The sequence below is a fragment of the Quercus suber genome, unplaced genomic scaffold (assembly GCF_002906115.3).
Source record: "Quercus suber isolate HL8 unplaced genomic scaffold, Cork oak 2.0 scaffold_765, whole genome shotgun sequence".
NCBI lineage: Eukaryota > Viridiplantae > Streptophyta > Magnoliopsida > Fagales > Fagaceae > Quercus > Quercus suber.
Genome location: NW_027070201.1, coordinates 109721 through 125350, shown reverse-complemented (window position 1 = coordinate 125350; position 15630 = coordinate 109721). Strand labels below are relative to the sequence as shown.

Sequence of the window (15630 nt, the reverse complement as noted above, 5' to 3'; positions counted from 1 at the left end):
AACGGGTTTCTCATTTCGAAACCAACAAACTCTACTCAATTGAGCCAAATCTATGACTGTTATTGAATTGAGTTGGGTTTTTGATAACAATATTAGTCATAAAGATTAAAACTTTCTTTCATTTATGCTATGCTTTCTTATCTTCTTCTTCTTCTTCTTTTTTTTTTTTTTTTTTTTTTTCTTTTGTGTGTGTGTGTGCGTGCGCGCGCGCTTTTGTATGACCCTTTTGCTCTTTTGCAAAAAATATTCATAGGTTGTGAAAACTCTTGCAGTCCATGACAATTACAATTAGAAGTAGACATAAATAAATTGTTTCTATATACTAGGTCAGTGTAACTATGACTTTGTTGTCTGAATTATATTGTTTGTTAGTTCTGCATATGAACTATATGCAGCTATTGGTACTGGCTAGTTTCATTAAGGATGTTTGTAATGTGAAAAGATAGTGATCATATCAGTAGTGTAGACCATTTGATTGGTTTTTATTAACCTCTTGAATGAATTTTTTACTCAATTATATTGATATACATGCTTATCTTTGATGTAGTAACTATATGGATTTTGATGTTATGGTCAAATTAATTAAAGCAAATTTACCATAACAATGAGATCTACCTCTAATGACTTCCTCTTCCATAATAATGAGAAAGAGGGTAAGGTTTTGATTCAAAACTTTATGAATGCATAATATACCAATAATAATAATAATGATAAACAAAGACTATTCCCGAAGGGTCAACCCTATCAATTGTCATATATTGTGTTAGATCTATTTGTTATAAGTGAATGCATTAGTTAAGGATTTTTATTTTTATTTATTTTTTATTTTAAATTTATTTAAAGAAGTGGTAAATTATCATTGAGATTGTGTTTGGATAACCTTATTTTGACTTTCTTACTTTGTTTAAAAATACAACTATAGTTAAAAAAAAGTGAGGCTTTAAAAAACTTTACATAAGTTGTTGGTGAAATTAAATTTACATTTTAATCTAAAACAAACAGAACCTTAGCGTATAAAGTTCATGGTTAGGCATTTACTATTTTCTAGTTCCTGTCTCTATGGTATTTAAAGATAGAAGTGAATGTAGCATTATAATAATTAAGAATTTTAGGTTGATTCACCACTATTAAATATATATTTTGTGCCTATTTTGGTTTCAAAACTTCTTAAATCTTAATTATTGAAAAAGTTGTATTACTTGCAAGGTGTTCAAAGCCAAATAATAGTAGATGTGACACAACTTGATCTTAATGCTTGTCTCACTTCTATCCAAGTTTCAGCTTGTTTGATTTTGCGCATCTATTTAAAGTACTATAACAAAGTAAAATTTCTTTTAACTTGTTGATTAAGCCAAAATTGAACTTTTAATCGTGGTATTGCATTTTTAGTAGATGTCATTTTGTTTGTTCTCTCTCTCTCTCTACTTTACCACTTGGCTTCATGTGAATTTATGCTACCTTTGTCATTCAGTGTACTACTTCATTGGTTGTCCTTTAATCTCAATTTTTTTTTCTCTCTCTTTAACCGTTAGGGAAGGGATGTTGATGAGGCAAAATCAGAGGAGCTCAATGAAATGGGTTGTAAAGCCTCTCTTGCTGATCAATAGAAGTAGGTCCAAGAAAACATTCACGCTCAGATTAAAAGTTTCTCAACGTGTATAGATGAAATTCTTCTGCCTTATACTAAAAGGATAAATGAGGCACAAGAACTGCCTCAAGAACCAAGAGTTGCTCCTTGTCAGAGTGGCCTTGATTTTGCGGTTGGCATGGATGGCCAACCTACTAACCGTCCTGGTAAGATTCTTTTTGTAATAAAAAACCCTTTTCCAATGTTGCATTATTGAGCTTGAAGTTGTGTGAGTGCAGCTTGAGATGTTTAGGATCTTTGAATTTTCTTTGATTCAAAGGAATAAGATTTGCTTGTATTGATTCTATTATTTACTCACACTTGAAGTAGGGGGATTATCTTGATTCAAAGGAATGATCTTTTGATTTGTCATTATTACCCTAACTTCTTTAATTATTTCCTTAAACAAATTTAGTTATTTAAAGTTATTCAAGTAGAGTTGAAGTCAATATCCAATCACTTTTGAACTGAAGTGTCAACAAAATAAATCTACATTTGGGCAGCAAAGTGGAGGGAAAGATGCCTTGGGGATACTTAAATTGATTTTATGGAAAGGCATCTTCAATGAGTATTTAATTACTGTTTCTAGGATACCTATTGGGAGTTTGTTATCTCTAGCTTCTACAAGGTCTTTCTTGAAATCATGTTTTTGTGTTTGTGATGTGATTTGTTCTATAATTTTTAACCTTTTTACTTCTAAATTAATATTCTTAGATGAACCGTTGATTATATATATATATATATTTGGAATGATAATATGCTCTAGGTGTTAGATTTCTTGCAAACTTCAATGTTGCGAATGAGCATTTCCCCCTCTTTTAAAAACAAGGTGGCAGGTGAGATTGAGAGTTTATGACCCACCCATATGTGTAACTTACCAATAAAAACAAAAAGATTATTTGCAAGCTTTGATGTGGTTAATACCTTCTAGAGTATCTCTTGGCTTCTTTTTATTGAAGTTAAAAGCTCTAAAATAGTATTTGTTCTTTTTTGAATGCCATTCTTATTACAACTAAACAAGGAATTCAACCAATTTGTAACCTAAAACATGACATTATTTTGGTTGAAGCCTTGGAAACCAAATTGATTTTTAAGGTTATGTGAAGTTCTCAGTTTTGATTGATATTTGACAGGGCCTTGATTGGAAGTTCTTGTATTGGAGTTAACACACATAGAGGTCTAGATTATTTTACTACAAGAAAGTGCTAGATTGTGATCAATTCTCATTTTAGTATTTGGATGGCATGTTGCTGGCTAACAAATATATGGATATGTTGAATAAAGAAGGGGATCACTATCTCTAGAAGTACAAGGATGTCCACCAAACTAGACTTATGTCCTCCAGTTTAATCTCCATACGTGGTAAGAACTAATTGGTTTTCTTTCAATTATGCCTGCGTTTGGATAGCAATTTTTCTTACTCAAAGTAAAGTTGCGTTTTGTGTATTTTTTTTTTTTTTTTGGCCGGCTTTTTTGACTTTGGGGGACAAAATTTACTGTGCATGTATTGTGCATGCACTGTTTATGCACTATTCACACATTAAAAAATATTAAAAATGGGTCTCACGGTACTATTCATATATTTAAAAATTATTTTGCTACAGTGTTTTCAGCAACAATCAGTTTTTAGCAACTTTCAGCAACAATAAGTGCTATCCAAACAGACCCTATATGGTTAAGGTTTCCAAATTTTTCCTGAATATATTTACCAATACATAGCTGTCAAATAAGTTGGATGAGAGGGCTTCAACTGGGTGCCTGTTCCGCATTACATAGCTGTCAAATATGTTTGATTGTTACAAAATTCATTACAATTGTGCATGTAAGCAGTACCCTACATCATCTATAGATATATATATATAATCGAAACATCTGAATCTCCCACAGTTTTCATGTCAGCATTAATTAATTAAATATTATAATATATTAATATTGTAATTACAAAATACAGTAATTATTCAGCATTATTTAAATATCTTTCTTCCCCCACCAAATACACCAGATACTTCTTAAAAAAAAACAAAAAACAAAATCTCTCTCATTTGTCACGCTAAAGTCTCCTTCCCCCAAACTTAAAACTCACCCTTTCCTTCCCCCAAAATCAAAACCCAAAACTTAGTTCCTCCCACCGCCGTCGCTGTCGCCACCACGGATCATCGCCACCGCATCGATTTCTCTCTACATCTCCATCGTCTATTTTCTAATATTTGCGTTCATAGTTTTTTTTTTTTTTTTTTTTTCCTGGGGTTTTGATTTGGAAAACTGGTTTTGCTGTTGATTCACCACCAATATCCTCTTTCATAGGTAACTTCTTTTCTCTTTTTTCTCTCTTTGGAGCACTGGACATTCAGGTTTTTCTCTCTCACTCTTTGGGTTTTCAGTTTTGGTAGATATTTGGATTCCAATTGGTTCTTAATTTTTTCACTCCTACTTAGAATTTTGATTTTTAGGTTTTTGAATCTTTTCGTAGATATTTAGATTCAAATTGGTTCTTAATTTTTCCACTCCTACTTAGAATTTTGATTTTCGGTTTTTGAATTTCTTGATTTTAGCTAATTAGAGAATGTTTCGTGACAACAGAGCTAATAAGAATGCTTTTAAATTTTCTCAATCTTTGCAAGTACCTCAGTGCTGGTGATTGTAAGGGAAAACTTCATATCTATTACCTACAAACTTCTGATTATTCATGCTTTTAGGTAATGTATTCATCTACATGCAGTTTTGAAATATTCCTTTCAGGTTATGCTTTTTGACAAGCGTTTAAGTCCTATGCATCTTAGAATATTAAAATTTTGGAAATTTTGGCAGGGTGCTCATGACACAGAGATCCTCTCATTGAGCTTTAGCTTATCAAGTAAAAAGGAGGCTAATTTTGAAGAAGCTGCAGATAGCCAGTCCTTCCTTGCATTAGGGGGCTGCGATTGAATGATCCATCTTTATGATGTCAGTAGGTTTGCTACTTTCCTCTGTTTTTTATTTTTATTTTGTTAATCTCTGCCCACTCACTGGGGTTTCTGTACTGCAGTTTATCTCTGTGAATTGTGGACTTCTTTCATTGTAATTTTGGATGGTTCTTGCTTCATTTTGAATGAAATTTCCTGAATTTACTACAATCCTTGATGGTTATTACTTAATGAAAAGTTATCTATCTCATATATGTGACTTAAATTTTTTTTTTTAATCAAAGTTTATATCAAGGTTAGCAATCAGACACTGACCCAAAAAACAAATGAAATAAATATGACTCTAGGCTTACTTTGTCTTGAAGATTTTCATTTTTTTTTTTAAAGTGTATGCGATATATGCTTACATAAATGATTTTTTTTCATATAGCGGGTAATTTGTTTGTGTATTTTAAAGACATTTCAATGGGTAATATAATATTTTTGTCTTGGTTTGTGTCAAATTGTAATTTATAGGTCTTAATTTTATGTTTTCAGTTAGGCTGTAGCTGTTGCTTTGCATATAGCTTTTGTTTGCAACATATATTTTTTGAAATTCATACACATATTTTTAGGACATGAACTTTTGTTGAGGGTCATTTTTGTAAAGCCAGCCCAACCCAGCGAAGCAGGCAATAAGAGTGGCAGGCATGGAATAAGACTGTTAGGCCCAAGCGGCAGAAAAGGTAGGACACAGGCTCATAACATGAATAAATGGGTCTTGAGGAAGTAAATGGGCCCAAAGGGCCCGGAAAGAGAGAAATGACACCCATTGGCAATGTATGTTATGAAAAAGCAAGAATGGGCCGCAGCAGGCCCAAGGCAATGTAAACAAAGAAAGTAGGGGATAATGGCAAGCCCATGAACCCCAATGATGAGAATGAGGAAATTGGGCCGAGGAAGCCCAATTGAGTTAGTAAATGCCCATGGGATACAAAGTTAGTAAATGGACCAAGAAAGTTCAAAGGAAGTAAATGGGCCGGATAAGCCCAAGTGAAAAGAGAGGGACATTGGAGCCCACGAGCAAGAACACCAGTGGCCATATTAAGCTACTGGGGGAAAGAAAGGAATGGCAGGCCTGAAAAGAGGCCTAGCAGGAACAAATTGCCATGGCAGGAAAGGCCAAATAACACGATGGGAAAAGAATTGGGTTGAAAAGAACACAAGGCCCAGTACTCGGTAAAGCCCAGGCCCTATGGGGACTAGAAATCAGAGCAGCAACTCGCGAGAAGCCAGAAACGGACAGCAGGCAATGCAAGCAACGGCCCCAGCCCACGGCAGATGCATGAACACAGGCAGCCTTCAGACATAAACTACGTGCAAGGCCTAGACACCACCAGCCTGTACCCAGCCAATACAGGACATGGTGGGGTCATGGGTCAGAGGTAAGAGGGCATGGTTTGGAGGTGGGGAGAGGGGAAGGCCTGTTTTGAGGTCCCTGCTCAGACTCTTTTAGGGAATACGTCCTGCTGGGATGGTATATCACCCAAAAGAGGCAAGGCTGAGTGGGGACCAATAGGTGCATGCCATGAGGGATAGGAGAGAGAAACATCACCGCGGCAGGACAAGGTGCCGCGGCGGATTAACAGACAAAACGTTGTCTGTTTCTGTGACAGAGGGGCTCGTAGACAGCAGTAAGGGTCTGCGAGTGCGCCCAGACCAGACGAAAAACGGTTAGAGGGTAGAATAGTAAAGAATCGGTCTCGGCAGGCACTATAAAAGGGCGCCTCTGCCATGTGCAAAAACAAACAACAAGCACGAGAGCAATACAACGCAACTTAAAAAAGAGAATACTCTGTAACTTGCTTAGAAAAACAGAGGAGGATAACACTAAAAAACGACCAAAGTGGAAATTACTAAGAAAGGACTAGAAAAGAAAGAAAGAAAGAGAGAAAAAAAGGAGCAAGTGAGAGTGGCATGCACCGATAGGCCCCTTCCTTTCTCTCCCTCTCGAATCCCTATTCTCTTCTACAATTATTTTGAGAAAGTGTCCATTAAGGTCCGCCTCCCTCAAACCTATTAACTTCCGCGGCAGGAACCCCGTTTTCTTTCCTCGGAGGTTAATTGCGTTGAGAAGAGGCGTTCTTTCTCTTTGGCCTTACTCTTGCGGACCGAACTAAATTTATTTACATAAACTGTAGATTAAATATTTATTACCATTTGTCCTTACTATTTATTTGTCAAAGATTGCTAAATGTTATTATAGTTTGGTCATTTCTTATTAAAAGAACTATCTGGTCATTCCAGAACATATGATTTTGTTTTTATCAATTGTATCTGCTTGCTGCAAACTCTTCTCTGGGACAGCTCAGTCTGCGGTAAGTACCCTCCTGGCAGACGAGGCATAGTTCGCGCACAAACCGGCCAAGTTGAGTTCCAGTTGGCCCGGTCTCGACTCCTGCAACCCAGAACACTTGGGCCTACATTCATAAAGGGCCAGCCCAGCCCAACATAGCAAAAAAGGCCCCCACATTAAATTGGCGACTCTACTGGGGAGTTGAGAAATAGTTCAGGGATAAGAGCCCTCGCAAACAAATGCCTCCAAAGTCCAGAGCTACGCGCAACATGAGTGTTGTACCCTCACAAGCAGAGTCCAGGCCTACAACGCCCCGCCAACCACAGCCTAATCAGGCAGAAGGTGCTAACGAGATGGAGGCTGGACCACAACCTCCTCCGAGAATCCCCGCAGACAATGCCAACACCTTCATTGAAGTATTGCAAGCCTTACAGCATTCACAACAGCAAATGATGGAAGAAATTCGTCAACTAAAGACGGATAGGACAAAAGAAAAAGGAAGCCAGCATGATCCAGAACATGGGGCAGAAGAGACACTAGTAGGTGGTGTCCCACAAAATCCGAATCAACGTTTTATTACTATGGTAGAAGTAGCAACTCTTCTAGAGCAAGAGAGAGCCAGAGGGCTAAAGGAGAGATTTTACGCATGCAGACCCCCATACCCGCTAAGGGTTCTCAGTAAACCATACCCCGAGAGGTATGAACCGCGAGTATTCGCACAATATGACGGCAGAAAGGGAAGTGCTGTTGAGCACGTAAGCAAGTTCATTGATACGCTTAGCCCTTATGCCGCAGACGAGGACTTGTGTCTTCGAGAGTTTTCTAAGTCATTGTGTGACCGGGCTTATACCTGGTACATTGGCTTGAAGCCAGGATCGATCCCAACATGGGATGATATGGTGGATGTATTTTGTACCAAGTACTTTCACGGAGAAGAAACGGTGACGCTTGCAACATTGCAAGTGACTAAACAAAGAAATGGTGAAGACTTGATGGAGTACATCAAGAGATTTAGGGACATAGCACTCGATTGCTATGACCACTGTGAGGAAAGGACGCTGGTGGAGATGTGCATGACGAATATGATCAGGGAATATAGGGCAGTCCTTGAAAACCTTGAAATCTCCCAGTTCGCGCAGCTGTTACAAAAGGCAAGAAAAACTGCCCAGTCCGTAAAGCCAACCACGGACAAAAGAAGTGCCCCGCAAGCCATGGCGGTATCCACCAGTGAGCGGAGAAGGAAAACTAACAGGAAAGAATACGATACTCCCCCGCCAATACCATGCACCGCGAAGGAGCTAGACGTACTGCTAGACAAATGTCCAACATGCCACCGCAGAGTGTTGGGCACTTTACAGACTAGTGCACCGCAGGATAAAGGAAGGAACTTTAGAATTGTCCCAACAGGAAGTCCAAAGAAACCCACTCCCGAACCATAAAGGGAAGGGTGTAGCAGCAGTGGTAATTTGTGTTGACCCAGGAGAGGACGAAGAAGAAAACATGGCTTTGCCTGTGGCGGCCATTACCACTCTACAACAGAGTTCCAAGTTCATAAATTTGTTTGATCAGCTGGGACTCTTAACAAAGGAAAGAAAGGTAGCCACAGAGGCCCTGGTGAGTATCGCCTCTGGTGCAGGAGTAGAATGCCTGTCAGTAGAAATATCAGATGAAAGGGCACTCTTGCAAGAGTTAACCGAAATCACCTTCAGTGATGAAGATATGGAAGTGGGGTATCCAGACCACAAGAGACCTTTGTATTTGGCGGCATCCATAAATCAAATCCCCATAAAGAGAGCTTTAGTAGATACAGGTGCTTCAGTGAATCTCATTCTATTGAGCACTCTGCAGGCAGCAGGAATTTCAGAAAGGAAGATCCAAGGGTGTCCAATGGAAGTGATAGGATTCGGTGGGAGAGGAGAGTACACCGCAGGCCATATCCAGTTGTGGTTAAAAGTGGGACCCATAGCTTCTCTAGCTCGGTTCCACGTGGTAAAAACGAAAGTATCATACCACGTGCTCTTGGGATGACCATGGTTACATAAACACAGATTAGTTCCATCCACCTACCACCAATGTGTGAAAGGACGGATGAACGGCAGGATGGTGCGCATAGCAGCGAATCACTCACCATTTGAGCAGGCAGAAGCTCACCTAGTAGAAACCATGTTCTACGATCAATGGGCGCCATCCGGGGAAAATTCAGTGTCAAGGCCACAAGGTACCTTCGTGCCTAAATGGAGAGATATCCAGGACGATCCTGAGCCTGACCTAAGGGAGTTGCTGGCCAGAAAAAGGAAGAGGAAGGAAGCGCCAACCGCGGACTCAGAAGATACACCTCACTGCGTCAGGATCCGAAGTCCTGACGGTAGGATTGTGTATAAGTTATGAAGGGGCGCGGGGTCCACGAGTGAAATGCAAAAGGGCCCCACCCATGAACGGTAGCACGAGGACTCGGGGTGTTGCATGGTTCAAGAGAAGCCAGAAGAAGAAAGTAGTGAAAAAGAGAATGAGAAAGTTGCGACAGAAAAAGAAGCACAGGTTGCGGCAGAAGAAGAAATGGAGGAGGTTGACTTGGGATCTATTTCACAGGGACCAAGACCTATCTTAATTAGCACAAACCTGACAGAGAGGGAAAAAAACAGAGCTAATGTTGCTCTTGAAAGAATTCAAGGACGTCTTCGCATGAGAATACAATGAAATGCCGGGGTTAGACCCTGGGCTAGTTGCACACAAGTTGAATGTAGACCCAGAGGCTGGGCCAATAGCCTAGCCTGCCAAGACATTCCACATGGAAATAGAAGGGCAAATAATTGAAGAAGTGCAGAAATTGCTTACCGCAGGATTCATCAAACCTATCCAACACCCCCGATGGCTGTCCAACATCGTGCCCGTGAAGAAGAAAAAGGGCCAGATAAGGTGTTGTGTAGATTTCAGAAATCTCAACAAGGCCTGTCCAAAGGATGAGTTTCCTTTGCCAAACATGGACTTACTGATAGATTCTGCGGCAGGCAGTGCCATGTTTTCGTTTATGAATGGTTTCAGCGGGTATAACCAAATTAGGATGGCTCCAAAAGATGCAGAGAAAACTGCTTTCAGAACACCCATGGGCAACTTTTATTACACTGTAATGCCCTTCGGGTTGAAAAATGCGGGTGCCATTTATCAGAGGGCAATGACGGCCATATTTCATGACATGATGCATCGTGAGCTGGAGGATTACGTAGACGACATAGTAGTAAAGTCAAGAAAAAGAGAAGAACACTTCCAAGTATTGAGAAGAGTATTCGAGAGGTGCAGAGCCTTCAAACTGAGAATGAACCCTCTCAAATGCGCATTCGGAGTGTCCTCTAGGAAGTTCCTAGGCTTTTTAGTCCATAGCAGGGGAATAGATGTGGACCCCGCCAAAGCCACAGCTATTGCGACCATGAAACCTCCAAGAACGGTAAAGGAGTTAAAGAGCTTCTTGGGGAAAGTCTCGTACATCCGAAGATTTATCCTCGGGTTGGCATCAATCACCTCTGCTTTCACCAAGCTACTCAGAAAAGGGCAGGATTTCGAGTGGGGGGAATTGCAGCAGGTAGCCTTCAAAAGACTACAGCGGATCATGATGAACCTCCCCACGGTGTAGGCCCCAATTCACAAGAAGCCACTGTTGCTCTACTTGGCTAACAATTTGTATGCCATTGGTGCGTTGATCGTCCAAGAGGACGGAGATGGCACTGAGCAGCCAGTATACTATATCAGCCGCGCCTTAAAGGATGCAGAAACTCATTACCCGAGGGCAGAGGGGGCATGCTTAGCCATAGTATATGCTTCACAGAGGTTGTGCCATTATTTCTTGGCCTACGAAGTATGGCTGATGACCAAGTCCCATGCCATCAAAGCTTTGCTGTAGCAGTCGATCCTCTCTGGCAGGATATCCTAATGGTTGCTACAATTGTCGCAATATGATTTAAGAATGGGGACGCCTAGGGCAGTAAAAAGCCAGGCCATAGCGGACTTATTGGCGCAATTTCCAGGCGAGGAAGACTTCCCACTGGATGATGAGGTTCCGGGGGAGGTAGCCATGGCAGAGGAAGTCGGAGACCAATGGGTGATGAAATTTGATGGGTCTTCTACCGCCCAATCTAGAGGGGTGGGGGTAGTTTTGTACCACGAAGAAGAAAAGACAGTGGCACTGTCATTCAAACTAGAATTCCCCTGTTCAAACAACACCGCAGAATACGAGGCCTACCTAACCGGGCTGGCCACGGCTCTCGAAATGGGAGTCAAACACTTCAAGGTATTAGGCGATTCGAATTTAGTGGTCTGCCAAGCCAACGGGAGCTTCTCCTTGAAAGAGCCTAGCCTAGCCCCGTACAGAGCAATGGCCCAGAAAATGGAGGAAAAATTCTCAACTTTTGAAATAGAGCATGCTCCTAGGAATGAAAATCGATTTGTGGATGCGTTAGCCGTGCTAGGCTCTCAGATAATGTTCGAAGGAGATGGTACCAGGGTAGAGGTCAGCAAAAGGAGAGAATCGATAATTGACACGTTAAGGGAAAAATTCCAAGAGGAACGGTGCGACGAAGACTGGCGGATTCCCATAAAGAAAGCCTTGATGAATGAGGATGATGCCGCAGGACTGAAAGTGCTAAAAGACTACGCGCTAGTAAAAGGGGAAGTGTATCGCAGGATGCCGGGTGGGGTCTTGGCCAGATGTGTGAGACTAGAGGAGGCCCAGAGAAAGTTGAAAGAAGTACACGACAAGACTTGCGGATCCTGCGGAGAGGTCAGCCTTTACCGCAGACTCCAAAGGGCAGACTTTTATTGGCCAAACATGGACAAAGATGCAGATTAAGCCCAAACTCAGTGTGAGGCTTGCCAACTTGCGGTAGACAGAGAAGAAAGTTATGTTGTGTCTACCTGCGGAGACTGGAGAAGCCCCTTTATCTAGTACCTGACAGAAGGCATGCTGTCGCAGAAGCACAATGAGAAATATAAACTCAAGAGGTTGGCAACATGCTACTTCATGCACAATATGGTCCTCTTTAAGAAAGGGTATGATGGGGACCCCTTAAGGTGCCTGGGTCCTGAAGAAGCAGAAAAAATGGTGAAAGAAGTGCACTCAGGAGAATGCGAGGAACACTAAGGGAAGAAAAGGCTTTACAGGTGCCTGGTGCAAATGGGCTACTACTGGCCTGCCATGAAGAAGGATACGGCAGAATTTGTAAAGAAGTCCCACAGTTGCCAAGTGCAAGCTAACTTAATTCACACCCATCCGCAGAATTTGCACAGCATGGTAACCCCATGGCCCTTCCACACTTGGGGGCTTAATTTAGTAGGACTAGTTAACCCACCGTCACGAGGATATATATGGATATTGGTGGCTACGGAGTATTTTACTAAATGGGCAGAGGCAGTACCTCTTCGCAAAGCCACCGGAAGAGCAGTGGCAAACTTTATTAAAGAAAACATAATCGTGAGGTTCGAGGTACCCCACAGAATCATCAGTGACAATGGTACACCTTTTGTCAACAGTGAAGTAAGGAAGATGTTAGAATTCTACCAAGTTAAGCATCACCGGTCAACACCTTACTATCCTCAAGGGAATGGGCAAGCGGAGGCAACGCACAAAACTCTTATAAAAATTATAAGTAAGATGAGTCAGGAGTATACGGGAGGATGGGCGATGCACCTGCCAGACGCCCTTTGGGCTTACAGAAATTCGGCTAAGTCTGCCATAGGTTTTTCGCCTTTTTCCTTGGTCTGTGGGACCGAAGTGGTGAGCCCAGTGGAGATAATAACCCCATCCGTAAGGGTCATAAAGATGCAAGAGAAAGGAAGAGAAGGAGAAGTCTTTGCAGCAGAAAGGTGTGAAGACCTAGAGGGACTTGACGAAAAAAGAGAACAGGCCCAGGAACACAGCCGTAGATACAAGCAAAAGATGACTGAAGCTTACGGCAGGACGACTAGAGAAAGAGTGTTCGCGGAAGGACAGCTTGTTCTAAAAGTGGCAAACTATGTTAAAAGAGGCTTGACAGGACCGTCCAAATTTGCACCAAAGTGGAAAGGACCCCTTGTGATAAGGGAAGCACACCCAAGTGGGTACTATCGTTTGACTCAGATGGATGGCAAAGACTTAATGGATCCCATCAACGGGAAATGGTTGAAGCAATATCATGCCTGAGGAGAAAACTTATATGATTGTCTCTTTTCCTTCCTTTGTTTTGTTTAAAAGAAAGACAAAACCTTTATATTTCTTTTTCCATACCATTTTCCAAGTGACTGTGTCACAACATGAAATTGTAACTTGCTTTAGGCGAGATATAGTGAAAGCACCAAGTATTATTATCATATGTCATAGCAAAACGTAAAGTATAGCATCACAAAGTTAAGTTACAAACCCAAGTCATGGCAAACCAGCCAAATAAGTACTACAACAACACATAACGTACTAAATAGAGTCATAAGGAAAAGGGAACGACAAAACAAGGGAGAAACTGCATCAACGGAAACTGGAAATAAGAGACTGATCTCCAAAATGATCGGACCCACCAATACTGGAAAGAAGACGCTCGCGATGGTCCTCCAAGTCTGCCACCTCCTTTCTCAGGATCTCAAGACGCGAGTCAAGAGCATCAACAGTAGGTCAGACTCTCCTCATGAAAACAGCACGGGCAATCTCCCGGAGGTAATCCAGAATAAACTCCACAACAAAACCTACGCTGATAAGCTCCTGCACCGCAGCCCTCCACTGCAGGATCCTCTCGGTAGAAACGGTGTCAACAAAGCTATGCTCTATGTAATTCAACACACTCCCCAACATCTTCAGAAAATGCTCTCTAATAGATCGGCCAAGTCGAAAGCCCTGCATAAAGTCACCGTGGTTGTTATAGATCATCCCCAAATGAGCAACATAGTCCTCAGGGACTCTAAAGTCATGAAAGTCCACGTAAGGAGGCCCGGAGCCCCATAAAGCTGTAGGATCGAGATCATTGACTTCAAGCTGGTCAAAACGAGTAAAAAAGGCAACAGTCTTGCTCACAGGATCTGGAAGGGTAGCGGAACTGCTGCCCGCTTCAAACGAAGGTGGGGCTATAGGAAGAGGTCCTGCCAAGGGAAGCACAAGGCATAAGATAAGATAAAAAAAAAATAAAAAAAAAAATAAAAAAAAAAACTGAAAGAGAAAACATGGAGGAAACAAACCCAAGGAGAGCAAACGAGAATAGACAAGGGGGAAAGAAAGCCTACCAGAACTGGCAACACTGGGGGCTGCAGGAAGAGCTGAAGCAGGCACTGAAGGAATGGCAGAAACCGATGCTGTAAATATAGCAGAAGCTGGCGCAGAAAATACAACAGGAATGGGTACTATGGGCACGGCAGGAGTGGCTACAGCAGGCACACTTACACTTGGTGCAATGCTTAGCCCTTCAAAAGTCTCTGCAAACAGAGAAATAGACAAGCAAATAAAAAAGGAAAGGAATAAAACTTAACGGAGAAAGAAGAAAAAGTTAAGGAAGAAAGCACATACCCATTGCCTCGGGTGGAACACTATCCTCTTCCTCAGATTCAGAAATCCTCCTCCCCAAGACAGGCTCATCCTCAGGATCCTCAAAGATCTCCTCAGACCCCTCGGAGGACAATTCAGCATGAGACCCACGTGTGGCAGAAACGGGAATAGAAGAGGGAGTAACTACTAAGGAAGAAATGCCCTGCACTGCCTGAGAGAGAGCAGCAAAAGGGTCACCAGTAGAAATGATGACAAAAGTAACCTCGACCTCAGCAACAGCAGGAGGGGTGGTTCCCCTTTGAACAGAAGATGTCATGGCAGGAATAGGGGTGACCTCACTAACCTCCCTAATATGAGTACCCTCATCCATGGGTACCGGTCTAGTAGGGGAGGTAGTGGCTGCAGAAGGAGCAGGTGCTGCAAATTCGACCCCACCAAAAGTGCCCTCTGTAGGAATGTCCATAGGGGCAGAAAGCTCCTCGACCGTAGGGCGATATACGGAAAGAGGCTCAGGCTCATCCTAAAGGACAAAACGAAGAAAGGGTGTGAAGACCGAATTATTTTTCTGGGCGAATGAAGTAACCAAAAAACAAAAAAAAAAATGTAGCAGACTGGACACATGCAAGAGCAAGAAGAAATGTACCTCTGATTCAGGTTCCTCAAGCATAAGGGGACGGCTTGCTGACGTATCCTCCTTTTGCTTAGACTGCAAAAGCAAAAGGGATAAGAAAAGGAGTCAAGGAAAAATTTAGCCAGATTCAGTGTAGGTCAGAAAGAGGAAGAAGTATATACCTATACATGTACTTGGAAGACAAAGCAAGAAAAAAGTGTTTAGAAACTTACTCTTTGCTGAGCAGCAGATACAAGATGGGGAGTTGTCTTCCTTTTACTGCCTCGTGTTCCGCTGGCGGGAGTAGCACTTGCAGGAGCAAGTGCTACTAAGGGGTAATCACCTGTGTGCCAATACCATCCACTCTTCTCCTCGTCCCACTCGAAGATGGCAGATCGATTCTGTTTCCTGGTATAGGCCAACACGGACTTAGAAGGAAGGAGTAACTAAGGATTAGGGGAGATAACCATACTGAGTTCCTCAGGAGGTATAAGAGAGAAATCGCGACTACCAGCCAACTCTGCATCAAACGAGTTCATGACAAGCTGCCAATAGAGGTGCATAGCGGTGGTGCAAAGGCCTTCCCTCGAAGAACCAGCAACTGTGACTGCACTAAAACGCTCTCTCCAAAAGTCGAAAGCAGTGTGCCGCAGAAAAGACCTA

At 41.9% G+C, this 15630-nt stretch overlaps 1 protein-coding gene across 28 annotated transcripts in view; it reads left to right on the top strand.

The window, feature by feature from the left end:
• Positions 1-15630, top strand: part of LOC112010853 (uncharacterized) — a 31436-nt gene that overhangs the window by 2955 nt on the left and 12851 nt on the right. For 4 of the 28 annotated variants that reach the window (XR_010626416.1, XR_010626414.1, XR_010626405.1 and 1 more), the window contains exons 2-6: positions 1533-1794; positions 2761-2989; positions 3347-3978; positions 4249-4323; positions 4436-4578. Coding sequence is in view for 2 of the 28 variants with exons in the window: in XM_065767002.1 (XP_065623074.1) it covers positions 7105-8304 (1200 nt within the window). In the remaining 26 variants the exon portion in view is untranslated. Of the gene's footprint in view, positions 1-1532; positions 1795-2760; positions 2990-3346; positions 3979-4248; positions 4324-4435; positions 4579-6816; positions 14025-15630 lie in introns of those variants that run through there. The other 24 variants (XR_010626411.1, XM_065767002.1, XM_065767001.1 and 21 more) reach the window with 18 other exon arrangements.